The following is a 22,357-nucleotide window of genomic DNA, read 5'->3' on the forward strand; positions in this document are numbered from 1 at the left end:
TCATTTCCAAGACAATCAACGTGTGTGGGGTTTTTTTTGCTGCCAGACAGGCCAGATGTCATCAAGAGACTTAGAGGAGGGCAGGGGTTTTGCCTGGCATGGCTGAATTCCCACCACTCAGTGCTGGAGCTCAGTCAAAGTTTGTTCACTGAATGAATGAAGGAATGGCTGAAAGGAGGGGCAGTGATGGTGGTCTACTTTGGCCTAGGAAATTAGTGGGACCGATGGTCATCCCCAAATCCAGCCACCATGTTCAGGGTCCTCCAAGGAACGCTTAGGACCTCCAAGCTGCAGAGGCCAAAATGTAGCCAGACTTATTCCCCTCCCTCCTCCTAGGTGAACCTGCTGGTGAAACTGACCCATCCTGGGGGAGGGGGGGGAGGCTACCCAGGCCACATACCAGTGCCCTCTGAAGTAAGCCCTGAGTGCTCTCCCATCCTGGTCATGGGCCTTGCTCTGAAAGTGAGCTTCTCATTCCAAACAAATGACAGTGCCTTTGAACCTCCCTCTGTACTGGGCACTGTGCACTCCCCCATAAAGCTCCTACCAGTCCATCACCCCTCCAGAGAAAAACAGCTTCCTGTCTGCCCTCCTAAGAAAGCAAGAGACATCACCGTGTCCAGTGCAGGGAGAGAACTCACCCACTTCCTGCGCTGCCTTTCTCCGGTGGTGCAAGGCTCTGGTTGGTTCTAGTGTATTAAAAAGGAAATAATACCTTTTAGACCCTTCCCCCCATATAAAAATAGTCTCTGCTCATTATTAAAAAGTTCAGGCATTACAAGAACGTGTGGATAATTAAAGAACTGTGTGTGTGTGTGTGTGTGTGTGTGTGTGTGCGCGCGCGCGCGCACGCGTTTCTTAGCGGGGTGGGGTGCGGGCAGATGCCCCAGGACCTGGGTTGAGCTCAGTTTCCGGGTCTTTAAAATGGGGCTAATAATAATTCTGCCTTCCAGAGTTAAGTACCAGGTTGAGTTACTATTCGGTAAATTTCCGGCACGCGGTAAGACCTCCATGTAAAATAGAGATTTACGGGAGGGTCTAGGAGGGGGCACACCAAATTGCTAAAGCGTAGAGATGTGCCGGGAGGGGGCCTCTTACAGAATATTTCAATACCTTTTTAAACCAGGAGAATGTGTTTTTGTAGCCCTTGAATAATTAGCCTAATGAAGTAAAAGTACACCTCCGCAGTTCCTTCCCGCCTCTTCTGTACGCAGGAGGAGCGCCCCCCGCAGCCAGCGGCCCCTCGGGCAGCAGACAATGAGTGTGGATTCGACCCGGGCCCCGCCAGAGGGGCTTGACAAACATCCTGGACTCTTATTTACATGACAAGGGTTCCCGGGCATTTATCCGAGCTGTCCCGGGCGTGTCTACAGTGCTCTCTAGTTTCCCCAGTCGACCTCCATGGGGTCGGGTTAAAGTGCGCCGAGGACGAAGTGGGCTAGGGGCCTCGTGAGATTGCAGACCTGGAGTCGGGAGTTTCCTGAGAGATCAGGTAACGGGTGACCTAGAGGACTTCCGTACCACCCGTTTTCTAACTTGCCCTGCCTTGAGCCCTAGGGCTCTCATGCTCCTTTGGGGGGACAGGCTTCCCCCAAAGTCTAGGTCAAGGACCCGGAGGGCCGAGGGGCAGAAAAAGCACCCCCGCGGCTCCATTTGGAACCCAGTCCCGCTTCCACCGGACGGGGATGTGCGAGAAAGGGGTCCCAAACTGACCCCGTTGGGAAGGGGATCAAACCCCCCTCCGCTGCGCGGGTCCGGGGTCTATGAGGGCCGTCTCACTCTGGCCCTTTAAGAGCCCGCCCCCTTCCCTGTCACCCCGCCCGGCAGCCCAGGGAGGGGGTGCGGGGGAACCTCGGCGGGGATTGGCGCAGCGCGCGCCCCCTCCTCGGCCCCCGCGCGGTGGGAACCGGCAGCCCCGTCTAGCGCTGACGTCAGACCGTCTGCCTGCCTCCGACCGCGGTCTCGGAGCGAAACCCGATCTCCTTGGACTTGAATGAGGAGGAGGCGGCGGCGGCGAAGGAGGAGGCGCTCGGCTGGGGGAAGCCAGCAGCAGAGGCTCAGCCCCGGCGGCAGCGCGCGCCCCGGCTGCCAGCCCATTTTCCGGACGCCACTCGCGGGCACTGCCGACGCCCCCGGGGCTGCAGAGGGGCAGCCGGGGGGCGCAGGGGAGCGCGGCTCTGCGCACTGAGTCCCGCGGCACCCCAGAAACTTGGCGGCGTCCCGAGCCCGGCGAACCGGGGCGCGCCTTCCCCGCCGCGCACCTCCTGCATGCGGGGCCCGAGCACCGGGCGCCGGCCGGAGCCCCCCCCGGCCGCACCCGTGCCCCTTGCGCCCCACGCCGCGCCGCCACGCCGTCCATGCACCGCTTGATGGGGGTCAACATCACCGCCACCGCCGCCGCCGGGCAGCCCAATGTCTCCTGCACGTGCAACTGCAAACGCTCTTTGTTCCAGAGCATGGAGATCAGTGAGTGACCCCGCTCCCCCTTCCCTGGAGGCCCCATCAGGCTCAGACCCTTAGTCAAGGCGCAGCGCGGGCGGGGGCCCGAAGTGTGCGCGCCCCCTCGGGCCGTGAGCCCTGCGCCCCGGCTGCGCCCGCCGCGCCCCGGGCGTGCCCTCCCGGCTCGCGGCAGCTGGCGGCCGGCCCGGCTTTGTCCCGCGGCGCTGCGAGCCTGGCACGGCCCCCGCTGCTCGCGCCCCGCCCGCAGGGACTCGGACCCGGGGCCGAATGGCAGAGGGCGGCGGGGCGCAGGGAGAGAGAGGGCTAGTGCGGGTGGATGCGTGAAGTTTCCATTTTATTTCCCTAAGGGGCAGTCGCGTTGGAGCAATTAGGCCGGCTCTATATCAACTTTGGCTGGGAAGGGGGGTTGGGGGTGGCGGGCATGTGAGACATTGTCTGGCCTGCGAGGTGTCTGGAGCTTCGGCTGTGTGTCTGGAGTGTGCGTGGCGCTGTCTGTCTCGGTCTATGTGAGTGGGTTCCCGTGCGTTTGTAAGTGTGCGTGTCTGTGTCTCCGGGTCTCAGCGCGTTTCTCTGTGTGTATCTATGTCTGGGTCACGGTCTGTCCCAGGAGTACGTGTTTGCCAATCTCCTTGTGTCTGGGGCTGGATACTTCTCTTGGGGGTCTGGGTACCGTTTGTGTCCAGGTGTCTGAATCCAGGGCTCAGCGCTGGTGGGTCTGGCCCAACGTGGATCCCGAGTATGTGTGTCATTGTGTGAGTGTCTGTGTCCCCGACGCACCTATAAATATCCTCTGTCTGGACAGCTTGGCTCAGTCTGACTGGGATGGTGGTTACAAATGAGTCAAAGTTTGGGGCTGCCTGTGTTTGGGACTGCTTGCCCTGACAGGGGGAGGTAGACAAGGGTAAGGAGGGGGCTTCTGAAACTCAGCCTGACTCCCCCTAGACTTCCTCCTAATAGCCCACCCAAATGGAGGTATAGTTGGATGGGGAATTGATTGCCACCCCTTGGGGTCTGCCTTCTAGCTGACACTCCTCCCCCAGACGCTCTTTTGAGGACCTCTTGCCTCATTGAACTTCAGTCTCCCCATCCTTGCCCCTATAAGCGCCCCAGGCGAAGGGGCACACAGCCTTTCCCTCAAGGCCCAACCTTCCAGCTGGGACCAGGAGCCAAGAGGCAGCTGCCACCCAGCCAGGGCAGTCACTAGGTGACTCATAAGCCAGTTTCCGCAGGCGGCTGCCACAGTTTGCGGCCCTTGAGCCTGTACAGTGAGGCGCAATAGGTAAAAATAACCCGTGACCGGGCCCTGCTGGGGCAGGCTGACAGGCTTGGGTGGTGGGTCCTTCCATTCACCTCGCCCCACTCCCTACAGTCCTGGAATGAAAGCCTAGCGCCCCACCCCACCCCCAGCTGCCCTGCATCGGGCCAGCTAGGTGCCAGGAGAACCTGCCCAGAGCCAGCGTTTGTGGAATTGAGTTGCATTTAAACCAGATTGCTTCCCAAAGGCCCTTTGTGAACTCCGGAGGCTAATGAAGTGCACGGGGATATTATTAAAATATGTTTGCACATGTTTGGAGAGAGTCTCACTGGTGCTAAATGGATTGCTGTTTAAGTCCCCTCCGTGTCTTGTTTTTACTTTCTCCTCCTACAAAGCTGCTTAGGGAACCTCCCTCCCAAGGGGTCCACATTGTGTTGAACTTGTCACCTTGAGGGCTAGGGGCATTGTCGGACATTTTGCTCTTGTCCTTCGTTTGGGTTCAGGACTTTTAAAAACATTCTTATTTCTATCCCTTCTTTGGGTAATGTTTCAGCTAAGGTGTCGATAAAACTGTTGCCTATAAGGGCCCCTTGGGTAACGCCTGGAACCCTGGCCCGTCCAGCTGGCCCTGGGGTGGCCCATTAGTCACTGTGTATTTTTTACACAGGACCCCCTACTTACTGGAAGAAAGCCCAGGGCAGGAGGAAGCAGCTTTAAAACTCAGGTATAATGTAACAGTTTGTTGCAAGTGCTAATCAGATTTCAGTAAAGGTTCTGCTGAGGAAGCCTTAGGGCCTGGAGTTTCTTTATACAAAAAGATAGGAAGGAAGGAGGGAAAGCAAGATTGGAGAAAGGAAAGATTGGAGAAAGTGATTAGCAGCCACTGGGTAGTTCACACGATAGCACTGGGAACATTACAGATGGATTTGGAGTTGCACTGCTGGGCAGTGACCAGGTGGCTCTTCTTTGAGAGAAAATTGCTTTTGTTAGGGTCTTTAAGTTGCCTGGGCCTCAGTTTCCTCACCTTAAAAGCTGAGACATTGAGGTTGAGATTCTACCGTATTTCAAGATGGGGCTCTGCTCTCCAGACTCCGGCTAGAGGCTTCTGTCCCTGGGTGGTCCTTGCTCCAGTAGTGATGGGTCCACCCTGAGATCCTCTTTTGCCCCAGTTTCAGACCTGGCAGGAGCCTTGGCCCACTCAGGGTTCATGCCATCGTTTTATAGGTGAGGGACGTGGTAATGGAAAGCTCTGCCTCAGGTTCCCAACCCACAGTAGACCCAGACCCAGGGTTACTTCTTGTGGAGCACACGCACTGCCCCTTGAATTTGGAACTTGGGCCCTAGAGTAGGTCTCCCTGGAACTTGGGGGACTGGAGGAAATCAGTGGCATCCCTCTGGCACCCTGGAGGGAGGGGTGTCGGAGGGCTCTGAGGACGCCAGACATCTGGAATGGGCTTGACTTGACTTTAACAAGACCCTCCAGGAGCCCCCATCTTTTCTGAGAGTTCAGGGGTGATAATCTGATGGCAGTTCACTGTTCCCAGAACACACCCTACACAAAAATACGCCATTTTTTGAAAAGCAGGGGTCTTGAGGTTAAAAACAGTGGGCTCAAGGGACAACCCACCAGAGACGGCAACCAGGAGGGGAGTGTGTTCTGGCTCCTTTTGAGGAAAAGATTTGTCCTGGCAAGGGTTTTTCTCGGCATTCTTGTTGACCTCTTTTCGGTTCTGCTGTGTCTCTCAGAAATGACCCTGTCGTTCTCCATCAGCTTCTGCTCTTGGGGACAGGTCCACACTAACTGCTCTCTGGACAGACTGAATTGTCTGCCATTCAGCTGTTGGCTCTTATAACATTTCTTGAGGGCCCTGGGAGGCACCCCCTACCCGGGGCCCACCCTGCACCCCTGCTGGCAGTATCTGTGCTGGCAGTTTGGGTTTTTTAACACCGACAGGGTCAACGAGCCTCTGATTCCTCCTCTCCAGGCGGTTCCAAACAAAGAGTCCAACACAGCTTTCGGAAACTCGTGGGACACCCAGTGTCCTGGTGGTTTGCCTGACGCGCTGTTCACGTGTAATACTCAAATCCAGGGTATCTCAACCGCAGCACCAGGACGTTCCTGGCCAGGTGACTCCTTGTCGGGAGGGTGGGGAAGGTGGTCCTGTGTATTGATGTTTAGTAGCATCCCTGGCCTCTCCCCAGTAGAGGCATTTTCTCTCCCCACAAAGTTGTAACAGCCAGAACTACCTGCAGACTTTGCCCAATGTCCCCTGAGGGGCACAGCGCACCTGGCTGAGAATGGAGCTTTAATCAGTTACTGGTTTCTGCAGGGGGTGGCGTTGGGGGATGGGAGAGCAGATCTGAGTTGCCAGAAGGTCCTCAGGTCCCTTCAGAAATCAGTGTCCCCATCAAGACCGAAGTTGCTCCGCAGTTTGGCTCAGGCCACTCATTCCCTTAGCTTTTATTGGGAGCCTGTTGCATGCAGGAAAAGTTTGGGGCTCCCTCTTGATGAAGTTTCTTTCCAGTTTTCATCATAGATTTGGGTTTATTTGGAGGACAAACTCTAGCACCTGTGAAAATCTGTATTTCAGGATTTGGATTAAACTGTGGGTGTCAGGGCCAGCTGTTCCCACCCTGTGGGCCATGTCAGCTGGGGTTTTCAACCCACAACATTTTATGACTGGGTCTTAGGTTGAGGTGCAATTAGGAGTTGAGTTTTGACTGGACCTCAGGTCGGGCAGATGGTCCGGGTTAAGCCAGCTACACTGCCCAGCATTGGTCAGAGTCGGGGTATGCTGAAGTGTTTGTAAAGACAGAATATCTAGCTGCTCCAGTGTGCATGTGTGCAAGCACACGCTCACCCATGCATTCGTGTGTGCACACACCACTCAGCTGCTACCTCTCCCTTTCCTGCCAGCTTCTCTTCGGATGGGGAATGGTTAAAAACTTCTGGGCATGTAAGACAAAGAAATGGGAAGAAAGTGCACACATACATTTTCCCCTAAAAGTTGTGCCAACGTATGTGTTCTCCCTTCGAGAGAAAGGAGAATGGAGTGACCCGAGAAGCCGCCCAGGACCAGAGGCTGTCGGGAGGGTCTGGTGGGGCCTGCTTGTCTTCACAGGAAGATGTACGTGAACCCAGATACCTGCCCTTACCCAGAGTGTTTATGGTCTAGTCAATTGTTCACCGAAAAGGTTTGAGAGCAGTGTCCTGGTGGTAGGGGCCCAACCAGAGAGTCTGGGCGGTTTTTTGGTTTCAGGTATGGTAAAGTTTCCAGGCTGCTTGGCACCTGGGATCTTGCCCAAAGAGAAGTAACTCTTATGCATTGAACTTGGGAGGCTGTGCCGGCCCCGGCCTCTTGCATGGGCCACGGGCCGAGGGAAAGAGATCAAAGCCGAGGGCCTATTTTGTGCTTTTTAAAAGGTGATGTGTGCACACATGGCTGTGTGTACATGCATATGTGCATGTGCACACACGTGTGATGGTGCGCCCACGCCTCTTTGTGTGCCTGTGGAGCAGTGAGGGGGGCGCCATGCTGCACCCAGGACCTCCCGAGCTGGGGAGCATAACTCGGGGCAGCAGGCCATTTTCTCTGGCACGGGCTGCAGAAAACTGGGTCTGCCCCGAGGTGCCACTGCCGCTTGACTCACCGTTGCCACATGGGCCCTGTGTGGCCAGGTCTTTTGGTTCCAGGGAGATAGACAGGCATATTTTGAAGTAAAACCGGAATTTAAGTACTGGCAATTCCCTTTTATTCTCACGACAGGAGCCCCACAAAACTTGCCCACAGACCCCATCTGGCCTGTGCACTGTAGTCGGTTAAAAATGTGACCTGAGCCAGAGGGATCGAGGCCCAGCTCAGTTCCAGAACCCACTGGCTGCGTCACCTTTTGCTGTCACCTGGCCCATCTGTAAAGTGGACAACAACAGCCCCTTGTGCTGGGGTGTTGTGCGTATTTCAGACCTCGGGCACTTGTCTTCACTGCTGCCCTTCCTCCTCCCGGAGGTGGGCCACACCCCTTCGTGAAGTCGTGACAACGCTGAGCTCTGACAGTCAACCTCTCTTTCCCTTTGGGTGACATTACAGAGCTAAACCCCACACCACAGGGTCTCATCAGGGCCTTGTCAGGCTCTGGCAAGAAGTGTCTGTCGCCACGCTGGAGAAAGTCCTGGAATGGCTTGCCAACAGGAGCGGGGGCCTTGGCGCCTTGGAGTGGGTTTGGAGCTGTTTGGGGCATCCCCAGGCTTTCCAAGAGCCACAGAATGGCTTCTCTCTTCTGTTTCCAGGGTGACTGATGGATTTTTGCTTCCACTCCCTTTCCTAGTTGGATACAGAGAGCTTATTATGTGCCAGGTACTGGTGATGCATTTTTCTCAATCTTCAAAACAACTCTGTGAGAGAGCTATTGCTAACACCAAGTTGCAGATGCAAAAATGGGATCAGAGACGGTAAGACACTTGCTCCGGGTCACACTGCAAGGAACTGATGATGTTCTGTTGGGATTCACACCTAAGCTCCCTGCTCCCATGATTTCTTCCCCAGGATGCCACAGTGACTCCGTAAACCCCAGTGTACCCTTTGCCGGACTTGACATTGCAGTGGTATTCAAGATTTTGTCCTAAGACCTCATATCCATGTTGGACCTGTGTTCAAGGAGGAACACTAACAAATCTCAGAGTTCAAAGTTATGTTTTTCCCAATCTGGCACTATACTGACTATTCCAGGCGTTCCGGAACATCAGGGGACGTCACAGACAAAACCCTGCACTCTGAGAGCTGCCGTTCTAGTGAGAAGGCAGAAAACACAAGCTCACTTTAGGGAGGAGCTGAGAGCCCCTTCCCCAGGCTCCCACACTGGTCATCCTGTAACTGTCACACAGCATTTAATATTGTGTCATTAGTGTGCCATACCGGTTCCATCTGGTCACCAAACACCAAGGGGTTCACATTCGATTCCCCCCAACCTGATAGGTACCTCATATGTCTATGAGGAGTGAAGGAAGTAAACAGGGTGGGCAGGCAGGCTTGAAGAAGAATGCGGACAGGAGGGGAGGTAGTCACGATGTAGACTTTGACAACCGTCCTTTTTGGGCAAGCATAGAATCCCTCCCGAGCCTCCACTTGCCCATCAGCAAAATGGTCCCGCTTCACAGGTTGTCAGGACAGCTGTGTGAGCCGTTCAAAGCGCCTCAGGCACAAAGTATTATTTTGAATGCTTCAGGGACATGTCCACTGTTCTGGGCAGGAAGCTGTCTACCGTAGCCTCTGGATGCGGCAGAGCCATACTACGGGGCCCGTGCAGAAATCAGGCAGGGCCCCTCCTCGCCTCAGCCCCATCGTCCGGGGAGAGGTCCAGGTTTCTCAGGATCGTTTTAGTGTTGCTAAGAGCATCAGAGTGACAAAAATGCATCGCCGGGGCCCGTCCTCAGCCCAGAAGGATAATTTCTTGGGTGATTCCTTGCTGCACTCGCTTGCCCCAGCCTTGGAGCGTTTTTTCAGTTACTCTGCTATCCGTTGGCACCCATGGGTGGAGCTGTTATTTGCTTTGATGTGACGCTGAGATGCCACATGTTGAAAGGAATTAGGCAGCTACTGTGACTCGCCTTCAGAGGTATCAGCTGGTGATCGGCTCTCTGGTGTTCCAGCAGATTCTGATGATGTGTGTTTGTTTCCATTGGGGTGGGGGTGAGAGGGAGAAGGGCTGGGTCACTTGGCCGAGCCTGCAGTAAGTCTGCTGGGATGTCAGAACACTGACTGGGGAAGTGGAGGCTCTGGCGTTCTTCCCCTTCAGGTGTGTTTTAAGTACAGCCATTTGTTATTGTATCAGTGGGTTTGGGAAATGGCTGTACTGGCAGGAAAGAGAGTTTTAATTATTTGATAACAAGCATAAAATCCTCAGTGGCTCTGGGATCTGAATGCTGGATAATGTTGGCTTCTGGACTGGATGAGCCAATCCTAGAAATGCCTCTTGGGGCTCCGGGGCTCGGCGCTGGGCTTCCCCAGGCTGAACAGATACAGCCTGAGTCTCTGAACAGTTATGAAGGTTCGAGACACCACCTTGCCCTCGAAGTTTGGAGAAATTGTCCCACATCCATTGTCCCTAATGTGGACTTTGGTGGTGATGGAGAGGGGGCAATATTAGGATCCTGATTCGGATTGGTAGGACTTTGGCATGATCTTGTCCCAGAGCAGATGTTCAATAAAATGACACAGTTGGTAACAGAGTGGATTTATGGTGTTCCTCAGTTTCCCCCACGGCTGCTGGGAGCTTGCAGTGATGTTCTGCAAACAGCTCGCATGTGCCAGGGTCTGTCTGCTGCAGCTGTCACCCTTTGTCATCTCTGATGGGGAGTCATCGATTCCTGCTGTGTGGGTCACACGGGCTTCAAGGCTGGGAGAGCCTCTGTTGGTCCTAAAGGTATCCAGGAGCTGATGTTTCCATTCCTGGCTGTAGAGGTGGGGATAAAAACCTGTTCATGAATTAGTTGAGATATCAGTGATTAAGAATATAGAAATATGTGCTTGTATATCTAAGACCACATATCTCTGTGTATATATAACTACAAATCTATATTTTATTATCCAATGCGTGGAATATTTTTAAATGTGTACGTTCCACTCTCCAAGGAGTGGAGGCTTCTCTGGGGTCCCTCGACTGGAGTCCCTGCCGATGTGACGGAACGGAGCCTGTACCTTACCTCCCTGGCCTTGCTGGGCTCCCAGAGGTGGGTGAAACCGGGGTTGCCAGGCTTCATTCTCAGAAGCAAGATGAAGTGAGGAGCTGAGTCAGTTCTTCAGAAAAGTTTGGGCCAAGCCAACTGCCCTTTCACAAAAAGAGGTTTGTCAAGCCCAGCGGTGCCGGCTACCTGGACACCCACTGCTCCCCCAGGGTAGACTCCCTGAGACTGCTGTGCCCCTCACCTGCCCACTTCACCTGAGACGGTCCCGGCCGTTAGTGGTAAGCGGGACCGCCGCCTGAGAGCATAAGCCAGGTGTCAGCTGATCGGTTCGCTCAGTAGGGTTGGACATCCCCGGGCAGGGACACTGTCAGGCTTTGCTAATACTGTCCCATAAGGTTCAGATGCCTGGCCAGCAAGGTTCAACCCCAGTCATGTGGGGTGATTAATCCCAGCAGCTGCACTTCCATGAGAGAGGCTCAGAATTTGCATGTGGCCGCAGCAAACGCGCCTTCTTCATCAGCCAAAGTTAAAGCAGGCAAAATGGCTTTGATCTCTGATGATGTAACTCCAGTTGATGTCAGTTGAGAGGAGGCGTGAGAATTTGGTTCTTGCAGACGATGTGTTTCAACACCCTCATCACAGAAGGGAGAATCTCTATGTCCTATTTTGACCCCTACCTTGGAAGAATAAAAAAATAAAAGTTAATGCCAAGACTTGCACTAAAACTATGCATAACTGTATGTGCGTGCTTACTCCTTTTACATTGTTCATGTGGCTATGTGCTATAAGGACTTCATCACGGCCTTGACCCTCCAGAGGAAGGCGGGGCACCCATTTGGGCCCTGGGAGCCCTGCAGGAATTTGGTGGCTAGCCCTCTCCCCCCCCCCTGTTACCCCCAGTTTGTAGATCCCCAAGTTGTCAGGCTCTTGTGCGGTAGGTAGCTGGTCACAGCTCTAACTGCCTTCCTAAAGACAACGTAGCCCGTAATAATTCTGTAAACCTATGAATCAACTTTGCGCAAACACCCTGAGTAATTTCTTTGTTCTTTTCTTTCTACTTTGTAATTGGTGTCTGTAAGAGTCAAAGGTTTGGGCTTGCAGAAGGCATGATTCATTTATTGGTGTCTGTGCCACCCGGCCATCACTCAGTCATTTCAGGATGCAGTCGTGGTGAGCCAGGCGTGATTCATCCGTGGCCAGGCTTCGCACACCATGGGGTCATGACCATCCGAGGGAACTGTTTTTTTTCTAATCTATTTATGGTATGGGAGAAAGAGGTGGGTGTATTGAGATGATGGAGAGGGTGTCAATTACATTAGTGAATATAACCGATTAAATAACACCAACTAGCCCTTTAAACACCATTCCATTTGCTGCTGCAGATCGTTACGATAGACCACAGCTAAACACACTACTATCTCCGCTATATCTTGCCCATGTTTATGGATCCCAATCTGAGCAGGCTGATATGTAGGGATGCCTCATTAAACCTGGGGCAGAGTTTTTCAGCCAGAAGCCTCAGGTGCAGGAAATGTTGCCTTTTTAGAAAGTCTACCAACTGGGTCCACCTTGGAACAGTTTAAATATCTCTTCTTCGGAGTCAGGGGCCACTCCCCAAGTCCTTTCATTTCTCTAACAGGGACTGTTGTCAGACGAATGCCATTGTCAAGTCTATGCATTAGCTGTAAAGTGTGTGAACGTACAGGTGGAGCTCCTGGTTTTACCTAATTTTATTAGTTACTTTGGGCTCTAAATAAAATTGTCAGATCCTCCCATCTAAAGGGTAATTAGCATTGCTTGCTACATGGCCCAGAGGTATAATTATGAGTCCAACCTCCAATCCCATATAAATCTAAGCCCTACCCACAAATGCATAATCAAAAGTCGCTTGTGTTTCGTGGAGGGATGTTTCTTCCTCTGGCCACTTCTCCTTGCAGTCTCCTCTGGTTGGTCCTCCATCTGTAGACGGTGCTCTGCGGTGTCCTGCCCTCGGCATCGCTGAATGAAGGTCCAGCTCCCGGATGTGTGAGTCCTCAGCTCCTGTAACCCGTTAGTCAGGGGAGCACCCAGACAGTATTTATTGAGTTGCTTTGTGACTTTGAAGGTTGACTGCATGGTATTCAGTCCAGTACGTTCCTTCCTGCTCAAGACAGACATCACTAATCCATTCCTGCACCCACTCTTGCTGGACACCTGTTCCCTCAGAGGGTTCCACTCCCGGCAGGGTTCAGGGCGGGCTCCAGGGATGAAATCACCAATGTCGGCGATGGATCCTCACGAGGAAAACTGGGCCTTGTCTGTGCAGGGAACTGGCTGGGGAGGAAGGCATGGGGGCTTCAGAACTCCTGGGAGAGAAGTGACTCCTGCGTGCAGCCATCAGGACTCCCTGTCTGCCACTCCTCGTGTCACATGGTGGCTGCCTGACTAGTCAGGGATGGTTCCTTCTGTGAGTTCTAAGGATGTGCCACCACTTTGGAGTGACCCAGCCCCCCCCCTCCTTCAACTGTCAGGCCTGGGTCCTTCTCAGACCTCCAGGATTGCTCACGGTGAGGTCTGGAATCCCACCGACTGTACTCAGCTCCCCAACAGTACTTCATTTGTCTTTCTTTAAAATCAGGGTCACAGACTCCAATGCCATGGGAGCCTCTATTTTACCTGGTAACCTCTTTCCCTGGATGTCTTGAGCTCTACCTAAGCACATTGTAGCATTCCTTTACACTCTAGTGAGAATGAGCCCTGGACTCTTTCCCCAGAAGAGACTCAGGTGAGTGTAGTTTGGGAAGAACAGAAAAGGGAGAGGCAGGGAGGCACAAGCAGCCAGCCACCAGCACCTTTGTCTACATGCCGTTTTCCTAGTGTTTGCCGGGGACTGGCTTTTTGAATCCGAGCTCTGTCTACTGACAGTCTCAGAGGCTCGCTGAGCACGGCACACCCTGCCTTATTAGTCCCCATGTGCACACGCGGCAGCAGGGCGGAGGCACGTGCGTGAAGCTGCGGAGATCACCCGGCTGGGGGTGGAGTGGGATTTGAACTTGGGCTGCGGGGCTCCGAAGCCTGTGCTTTGTCCACCATCCCCCGAGCTGCAGAACCACCTGTCACCCATGTAAGGGTGTGATTGACTTCAGGCCTTTTGCTCTTTTGCCCTCTGGCTTTTCCAGCTGGACCTGTGTCCTATTTCGCTCCCTCTGCCACACACTCCCTTTCTTGGAAGGGTCCCCTGGCCGTGGTCCTGGGGCTTATGGCCACAGAGAGTGAGAATTTGTCCAGCATCAGGTTGCAGCTGAGGGGAGAAGGAGGTCACCGTGACCTGTGGGGGGCTGGGCAGGGTCTGCACTCCCTGGGAGTTGCCTTGTGAGATGGGGAGGGGAGGGGAGGGGAGGGGAGGGGGGAGCCCACAGAACATTAGGACCGGAGGGCCCTCTCTAGCTCCCTCCTAAACCTGGTTCTCCACGCTCCTGGCTGACCGTGAACCCGAACACTAATGCCGCACCCAGGCCGGTTCCTAGGGGCAGGGCAGGGCAGCTTCTTTAAAACTGCCTGGGCGATTCCAGGTCTTGGCAGAGCTCGGCCCCACTGTGCTAGCCCCAGCCCTGTGCTCACAGATGGACAAGCCCAAGTCTAGAGAGAGAAAAGAGAAACCCAAGCCCCGTGTACAGCCCGAGTCCTTCTGGTGATAATCAGAAGAGCACTACTAACAATATCATCACAGCAGGGACACCCCACGCTGACGGGGGCTCCGTGTGCCTCGTGGCATTGACACGTGCATGCCTCGCTCAGGTGGGGCCCCGAGCATGGTCATCATCTTTGTCTCCCAGCACAGGGCTGGCCCGTTCTATTGCACTCTGGACCAGGTACTGTAACAGCTGAGTGACCATCGCCAGTGCGGAGTGGTGTGGTTGACAGAGGGGTGGCCTGGGGTCAGTTGATGGCAGGGGCAAACTGGGTGGGAATGTGGTACTACAGGAACAGGACTGGTCTTGGAATCCTGGCTTGTTCTCTCCCTGTGGCTGGCTGGACATGACCGTGAGCCCCGTCTTCAGCTGGAGGCTCTCTGCTTCGCCGCACGGAAGCTCACCGCTCCTTCACAGAAGGTTCTTGGCACAGGGGGCAGAGCGGGGATCACAGAGGCAGGAACGGGGCTGGTGGGCCCACGGTCGAAGGCGGGACGTTCGGACATGAGGTTCTCTGGTCTCTGATAAGCCCGTGCTTGTCTATCTCCCTTGCCACCTCCTCCCCCTCCTCTCTCCTCAATTTTCTTCTCTGTAAAATGGGCGTGACTGAACCTAGGGCTCTTGGGAAGAGAAGGAAGACACAGCAGAGACCCCGTCAGACCTCACCAGCTGTCCCTTTTCTTAAGCTGTTAAATGTCCTCTTGGGACCTGCGTGTCCTCTGCTCTGATAGTTTATTGGGGTATAGTTCACAGACACAGAAAATGTACACTGTGATGGGTTGTGGTAAGCATGTGTGCGGGACAACTGTCCAGACCCAGATGTGTCCCCACCCCTCCCCAGTCTGCACCTGTGCCGATCACCACAGATCCCGTCTTCCCGGGGTAGAATCTGCATGCGTGGAATCACGCCGTGTGTTTGCTCTCGTGCGACCTCCTGACTCAGGCCCACCTGTGCTGTGTGTCAGCAGCACCTCCCTTTCATTTCTGTGTTTTCACAAGGACAAAGGGACTGTGAGAGGGCCACGCTGGGCCCACAGGAAGGACTATCTCATAGTGGGATTCCAGGTGCCTCCTTGGGGAAAAATGTTGTAACCTGAATGTGGTTCCCATCCGCAGGGACTCAAGACCCGGACATTTGTCCAGCCCCAGCTGGGGGGTGGGTCTCAGGGTGGTGGCAGAGCCCGTGGAGACTCGGCAGGCTACAGCTCTGCCACCACTCGGCCCGGTCCCGCCAGCCACCCATGCCAGCCGCCCGGTCGCCTCACCTGGCCTGCATTCCTTTTCGGGGAATGAGGATGTGGGTGACTCCAGACAGGTATGAGTCATCAATCATGTCTGGCGGAGGTGGTTACTCACAGGCGATGAGCTCGAGGCCGATTTCCTGCTGGCGGATAGTTGGCTTGGACCTCGGAATGGAGCTGAGTGCCCTGGGCATTGGGCCATGCCTCAACGGAGAACGTGAGGCTCACAGGCCATGGTCCCTGTCCCCTCGACTCCAGCATTCTCTGAAAAGTGAAATGATAGCCACAGAGTGGCTTCAGATTCAGGATGGTGGCCCAGAGTCGTGGCCCCTTCAGCTACCAGCTTTGTGGTCCCCGGCGCTCACTTCTACATCCGTAAAATGGGGATGTTAGTGAGCACTTCTTTGTGCTCTGATATGACAACACGTGGTTTCATTGCTCTTATTTACTGAAAGCCTGCCATGGGCCAGGCAGCATGTTACATGTTACATGCAGCCCCCGTGGGAGCTACTATCCCAGGGTGGACAAACAGAGGCTTGGAGGATGGAAGTCATTTGCCCAAGGGCACAAGGACAGTAATTGACTGAGCTGGGTCTGGAACCCATTTAAGCTGTCACCTGTGTACCCTACCTTGTAGGTTTGGAGACACCAACAGGCCCAAAGCAAGCTGGTAGCGTGTGAGAAAGTTATGGATGGCGTGTGGATGGGCCTTTCACATTTACTAGTGATGCACTTAGGTTGATGTAGGTTAAATGTGCGCTGGGAAAAAAACAGAACAAGCACCTCATTGATCTCCTGAATGTTATTGTTTAAGACGTAGCCCAGTAGTAAAAGTGAGTCAATGGAGTATTTATTGAAAATTTAAAATGAACATATTGAGGAATTATAATTCCTTTAATGGGTGTTCGGAAAAGGCCGAGTTGGGAAAGCTGACAGAGAAGTGATGTTTAGGAGGCACATCGAAGGCGTCCTCAGGGGCCTTAAGGAGCAATTCCAGACTCAGGGCACCTCCTGCAGAACGGAGGCACTTCACTCTTGACCTTCTAAGGTCACCCCAGGCGTTTGAACATCAGAGTCAACTCGATTCTAATGAGATCAAGGTCACGGGGTCATGTCGCCCTCTGCAAGCTAAGGGGGAAGTCCATGGGTGGCGAGTTACAGGAGACTCTCCCGTACTTCCTCCAGTTACTCGGCTCGGAGACGCTTATTGTCGGGATGGGGCTGATGGCGGAGAAGCCAGCCCTATGCCCACTGGATTCTCACAGTCCCCACGCAGTGTGCAGGGGAGTACCGAGGCTCGGAGTGTCTGTGATTTTGTCCGGTCACAGCTGCGTGTCATCTGGACTCTGTGTTTTCACCAGATCTCTACATTCCTTTTTTGTAATGGAAAAAAAAAAAATCTCCTTTATTTAATTGCCTTAGTGCCTGACATGGTTTGATATTTCACAGAATAGATCTGTGATCTATTAGCCGGTCTCTTAATGTCCCTTCTGTTTCTGGGGAGTGGAGACACAGTGGGGAGAGAGTGGGCAAAGGTGTGTCCTGGCTGTGGGCCTTGCGGGGCTGCTTGGACTCCTGATGTCACCCCCACCATCATGGGTCACTGCTGGGTAATGTTCCAGAAGCAGAGGCACTGGGGGAAGTCTGGCCACCTGTCTGGCTTGGGGTTTGGCAGAGCTGTGTTTATTTCAACTATTTTCTAAACAGTTTGCATGAGACGGGGTAGGAGGAGCTGTTTAAAGACCCCACAGTGAGACTGGAACTGAACATCTTGAGAGATGGCAAGCTCCTTTGAGGGACTCAGCCTGGGAGGCTAGTCTGGCCCAAGTGAGGCAGGCACCTTCCTGGCTCAGAGACCTGCCTGGGCCTGGGCATGGCCCCAGGTCTCAGATCCGAGCCCGGGTTTGGTCCTGCGGAACAGAGAGGAAAGGGAAGAGAGGTCCCTCCCTGAACCCGCTGGCCTTCCTTGCAAGGCAGGCGAGCCCACGGCCCTCGCTCCCTCCCCTGCCCTCTGCTCGTCCCGGGCCTGCCTCCTACCTGACTACCTGTCTGGGAATTTTTATTGCAGCCACATAAGCCTTGCAGCCCGGCTGGAATGTAGAGGATCCTGGCTGAGCGGGTGGACATAGTTCCGCTGCTTTGGGGACTGTCTGGGCGTTGTGTTGTCTCTTTGTGCCCAGATTCTGCCTTGTTGGTTCCGGTTAGATTTTGGTTTGACCAGTTCCCTGAGCCCTCCACCCACAGCCGGGACTGAGTCAACAGTGATTTTGAGGAGGTATGAAAGCCAGGAAAATGCTCCTGAGGGCAGGAACTCTTTGGCAGCCCCACTGCAGCCCCCTCGTGTCCCGAGGAACATTTCCCAGCACATTCCCCGTGGTGTGGAGTCCTCCCCGCACCCCTGGAGGTGCTTGCGACCATCCGTCCCGTTGTACAGATGTGAACACTGAGGCTGAGAAGGCACTTGTCTGGGTCTCGTGGCTGTCGTAGCAGAGCCAGGACTTGAACCTTTGTAGCAGAGCCAGGAAGCAGGCTGCCATGGTCACTGAATTTATCTGAGTGTGGGCTGTGGACTCGGCCAAGGGACAGTTCTGGCCCCTTATGGATCTGATCAATTTCACCAGTCAGCTGTCAGTTACTGGGAAAGGTGGTGCTCGCCCTGAGAGTGTCCCGGTGAGGTGAGGTGGGGTGGACAGAGGGGCTTCAGGCCCCAGACGGACCCCTGCTCCTGCAGGCCACCCTGCCAGGGTGCCACAGCCGTGGGTGGCCAGTGCAGGGGAAGCCGCTCTGCCTCTTCTTCATCTGGCAGCTTTGGCCCTCAGGGAACTTCTTCTGGGACCAAGAGTGGCTGTGCCCGCCCCTGAGACTGTAGGCCAAACGGAGGTCCAGGCCCCTCTGAAAGAGCAGCGGCCCAAGCAGGGGACGGGGTCTGGGGAGGAGGACCAGGCTCGGAGACACTGGGCACCAGGGACTGTGAGGTCGGGGCTCCGTCTTCTCTCCTGGCTGTCTGTGATTTCTGGCCTCCAGCCTGACATCCTCGCTGCTGCCCCGCCCCCATGGTTTCCTGGATACATCTGCTCTGAAGTCCAGTCCAGCCTGGCAAGTCGTCGGGGAGACCAGCCCGGTGTGTGGGGAGGGAGTGGGCACTGAGAACCCAGACCCAAGAAGGGGACGGCAGTAGGGCCAGTGTGGAGCCAGACAGCCTGGATTTGACCTCCTAGAACTTAGGAGAGTCCTTGGGGCTGCTTCTCCCTCTGAGCCTTAGTTTCCTTGTCTGTAAAATGGGGGTCAGAAGAGTCAGCTGCCTCATAGGATCTTAGTGAGGATCGAATGAGAGGTGCCGTGTGAAAGCTCAGGAAAGGCAACTTGTTCTGCTATAAAGACGTGGTCAGTACCGAGGGCAACAGAGCGATGGAAGCCCCGGGACCTCCCGGTGAGATGGAGGGGAGAGTGGGCTGGGGTCCCTGGCTCCCATGGGGCCTCGGGGCCTGAGCGGGAGTTCTGCGTGGGGAGAGCTGTCTCGGTGAGGTTACAGATCCCAGCCCGCGCAGTCACACCACGGCTCCAGTCGCCATTCCCCAGACGGGGTGGGTGGGTAGACTGAGGCTCTGGGCACCAGGGATGGGTCTGAACCCCTCTGTGCACGTGCCTTGGACAAACCCAGACCAGGAGACAGTGGACAGGGCTCCTCTCCCTCTCCACTTGGACCTGCCTGATTTTCCACAGCAGAGCAATGATTTCTTTTGGGAAGGAGGTCCCCCCACTCCACCCGTAAGGAACCAGGAGAGGAGTTCTAGGCGCCGGAGCTTCTGTCATCCCCTCAGCCTGCTATTCCCTGGGCACCCCGTCGGCCCTCCTGCCTGCCCGGGGCCCCAGCCCAGCCCCTGCCCTCCCGCCTGCCCTGGGGGGGGGCCCAGCCCAGCCCCTGCCCTCCCGCCTGCCCCGGGGAGGGGGGGGGCCCAGCCCAGCCCCCGCCCTCCCGCCTGCCTAGGGCCCCCAGCCCAGCCCCCGCCCTCCCGCCTGCCCAGGGCCCCCAGCCCAGCCCCCGCCCTCCCGCCTGCCCAAGGCCCCCAGCCCAGCCCCCTGCTGCAGGCGCCCCTGCGGAAGTGCTGAGGAGCAAGATGAGCCGGGGGAGTGGGTCCCCTCGCCCCATACCGACGGGGGACTAGAAGACGGGGTGGCTTGTGTTCCTTTGTGCTCAGTTGGGAACATCACTGATGGGCAGTTTTCCTCCATATTTGACTCCTTCATTCATGATTCCACTCACCATTTATTTTTTTAATTTTTTTAATTTTTTTTTAATTTTTTTTTTCTGTTTAGCCATTTCATATAGGAGGAGGACACAGAAAAACCCTCCCTCTTCAGATCATGGCAGCATTAATCTATCCCATAAGCATAGCCACCACTCACCATTTATTAAGCACCTACTCTGTGTTGGGCTTGATGTTCTGGAGATATGCAGGGATGAAAAAGACAGACAGACGGGGGGGAGAGGTGGGCAGGACCCCCCTTCTCTCTTGATTCCTTCTCTGTCAGCCTTGTCCCCTGCTGCGGCTCCATCCGAACCGACCAGACACAGTGGTTCTAAACTCAGGTGTGGAACATCAGGGAGACAGAGACCTCTCGGCTTTCCCTCGGGGCGCTCGCTGGAGACCTGGGGTGGGCCCGGACCCTGCATTTATACACTTTTGTTGTAGGAGACACGGATTCAAGAACTCTGGGTCTGAGGTCCTGTCTGCTGGGGAACCAGAGGTTCTGATGGCCCCGGGGAAGGGGCGTGTGTCCTGGAAGCCTTTGCCCCTCTGGTTCTGAGGACGCATTCCAAGCCACGGACCCGCGTGCGCCTGTTTCCACGCTTCTGCCAGATGGTCCCCGCAGCACAGCCGGGTCCCCCAGCACCGCCTCTGATGAGATAATTAGCATTTTTGCCTCTTAGGTCACGCTAAAAACAGTGTGACTCTTCTGATTATATAAAGCAATATATGCTCTTTATTTAACAAAAATTCAAAGAATTTGAAAAAAATGACAAAGTTGAAAGTCAAAATGCCTGTATCCCATCAGGAGATCAGTTCGTTCGGCGAACCTCTTTCCTGCAGGCCTGTCCCAGGCATTAGCCTTGAAGGCGGAGGAAGGGCAGGTGCCAGTGGCTGGGGAGACGGGTGCGCCCCCAGCCCACCCTCAGCCTGCATCACTTGCTGGCGACCTCCTTCAGGTCCCGCATCAGCCTCAGCCAGGCTGCTTCTGTATCCATTCAATACAACTCGGGCTCCTGAGTCAGACTTTCATTCAAGATCGAAGGTTTCTGCTGGTCAAACAAGTCAGAAAAGCCACAGATCTGATTCAAAGCTCTCTTTGCAGATGGGGTCCCTGACACCCAGAGAGGGTGAGTAGGGGCCTGGGCCACAGCCAGCAGCCACAGTCAGGTGTCCAGGAATGTGTCCTCCACTTGGAGCAAGGCCTTCCAGAGGAAGGAAGACCCAGGGGTCCCCTCCAGCGCCCTCCACCCTTGTCAACCTGGAATACACATGAAGCTTCAAAACCAATCATCGTAATGAAACAGCTGATATTCACAGATGCTGCCCGGGTTCACCTGGGTTCAGGACCTTTCTGAGGGCTTCCTGTGAATCCGTTCCTATAGTGATGGCTCAGGATTCCCCAAGTTTTACTGGGGACAGCGTTTCCAGCCGAGGCAGTGGTCCAGGCTGGATTCCAGGGGCTGGGCTCCGGCCACGTCTCTGTCCCAGGAGGGCCAAGCCAGGCAGGGCATCGGGGAGGTGGGCCCAGCCAGAGCCTCCCACGCCTGGCCCTGTACCCCGACCTTTCCGCCTGGGAGGCCAGGCCTCGCTCGGGCGCACAATGCCCCGTCTCACGTTCAGACGGGCGGTCTAGACGCTCACACTCCCTTTTGTTCTGCAGGGTCAGGGGTTGGGGAGCGGCCCCAGAGAGTGGGATTTGGGCCCAGGCAGGAAGAAATCTTCCCCAAGAGAAGAAAGGGGTGGGGGTGGGTCAAGGGACGCCGGTTTCAAAGGAGGCGGCTGGTGTCTCCGCCTGCCCGGCCAGTGACCAGCCCTACCAGCAAAACATGCCCTGATTTGTAATGACTGAGGCAGTTCCCGACAGAAATGCGCTGTGAAACCCAATCAAGTTGACGCCCACTCAGGCCTGTGCGCCCAGAGCTGCTCAGCTGACAGCGTCTAAATAAAACCGTGCCAGTGGGTCTGGGCCAGAGGCAGCGCCCAGGCAGGCCAGAGCCCAGGAAACCCTGTGCCATGCCCACTGCCTCACCCGCTCAGGGATGCTCGCCATGTCTGGGTGCTTCATAAAGGGCAGGGCAGATAGAAATGTCCCTCTAGTGGGTCCCAAAGCCACCTGGTCCCCTGGCCGTTGGTGTCACTGCCTGGGAGCTGGCTCCGGCCAAGGAGAAGGGCAGACTGAGAGCATTGTGATGCCCTGGTTCCAAGCCCAGTTCTCAACTAGCCAGGTCCATCACCTCCGAGCCTCAGTTGTTTCATCTGAGAAATGGGGACATGAATGGCCACAGGACATCTCACAGGGAGAACCAGGATGGGGATTTCATGAGATAATCCACCTTCGCCACCTGGCACATCACTCTTTTGATGGCAATAATTATGACGTTGTTTAGTCTTGGGCCAGGGAAGGAATGTGCAGACGCCCCTTCCTGATAAGCCCAGGAGAGAACACAGGCGGAAGCCACTGCAGGTGGTTTGCCGCCAGTGAGGACGAGAGACTTTGTCCAGGACGTGTGGCTGTGTGATGTGGGCAGTCACTTGCCCTCTTTGAATGGCCTGTTCCCACCAGAAGGCCCCTCCCAGCTCCGCTGTGCTGGGGAAAGCCCCTGGAGTTCGGGTGGTTTAGGGCACTTACCGCACGCCCAGGCCGCAGTGCCTGCTGGCCCGGCCTTGGGGAAGGAGAGCAGAGTTCATCTGAGGTTGCAGGTTTCCTGCTGAGGCAGAGCAGAGTACAAGGCCTCCGGGACCGACAAAGCTGAAGAGGGCTCGTTAGAGAGAGACAGAGCTGTCAGGCTGAGAGG

The 22,357-nt window shown here is 55.3% G+C and overlaps 1 protein-coding gene and 1 pseudogene across 3 annotated transcripts in view; one reads left to right on the plus strand and one right to left on the minus strand.

Annotated features, from left to right (window-relative positions):
* Positions 1 to 1,847: 1,847 nt before the first annotated feature.
* PMEPA1 (prostate transmembrane protein, androgen induced 1) overlaps positions 1,848 to 22,357 on the plus strand; it is a 51,282-nt gene continuing 30,772 nt past the window's right edge. The window contains exon 1 of one of the 3 annotated variants that reach the window (XM_066235518.1): positions 1,848 to 2,466. In XM_066235518.1, coding sequence (XP_066091615.1) covers positions 2,358 to 2,466 — 109 coding nt within the window. In that variant the 5' untranslated portion in view covers positions 1,848 to 2,357. Of the gene's footprint in view, positions 2,467 to 12,312; positions 12,423 to 13,990; positions 14,249 to 22,357 lie in introns of those variants that run through there. The other 2 variants (XM_066235519.1, XM_066235520.1) reach the window with 2 other exon arrangements.
* Positions 19,613 to 19,773, minus strand: LOC136309835 (small nucleolar RNA SNORA29; annotated as a pseudogene).

The sequence above is a fragment of the Saccopteryx bilineata genome, chromosome 6 (genome assembly GCF_036850765.1).
Source record: "Saccopteryx bilineata isolate mSacBil1 chromosome 6, mSacBil1_pri_phased_curated, whole genome shotgun sequence".
Taxonomy (NCBI): Eukaryota; Metazoa; Chordata; class Mammalia; order Chiroptera; family Emballonuridae; genus Saccopteryx; species Saccopteryx bilineata.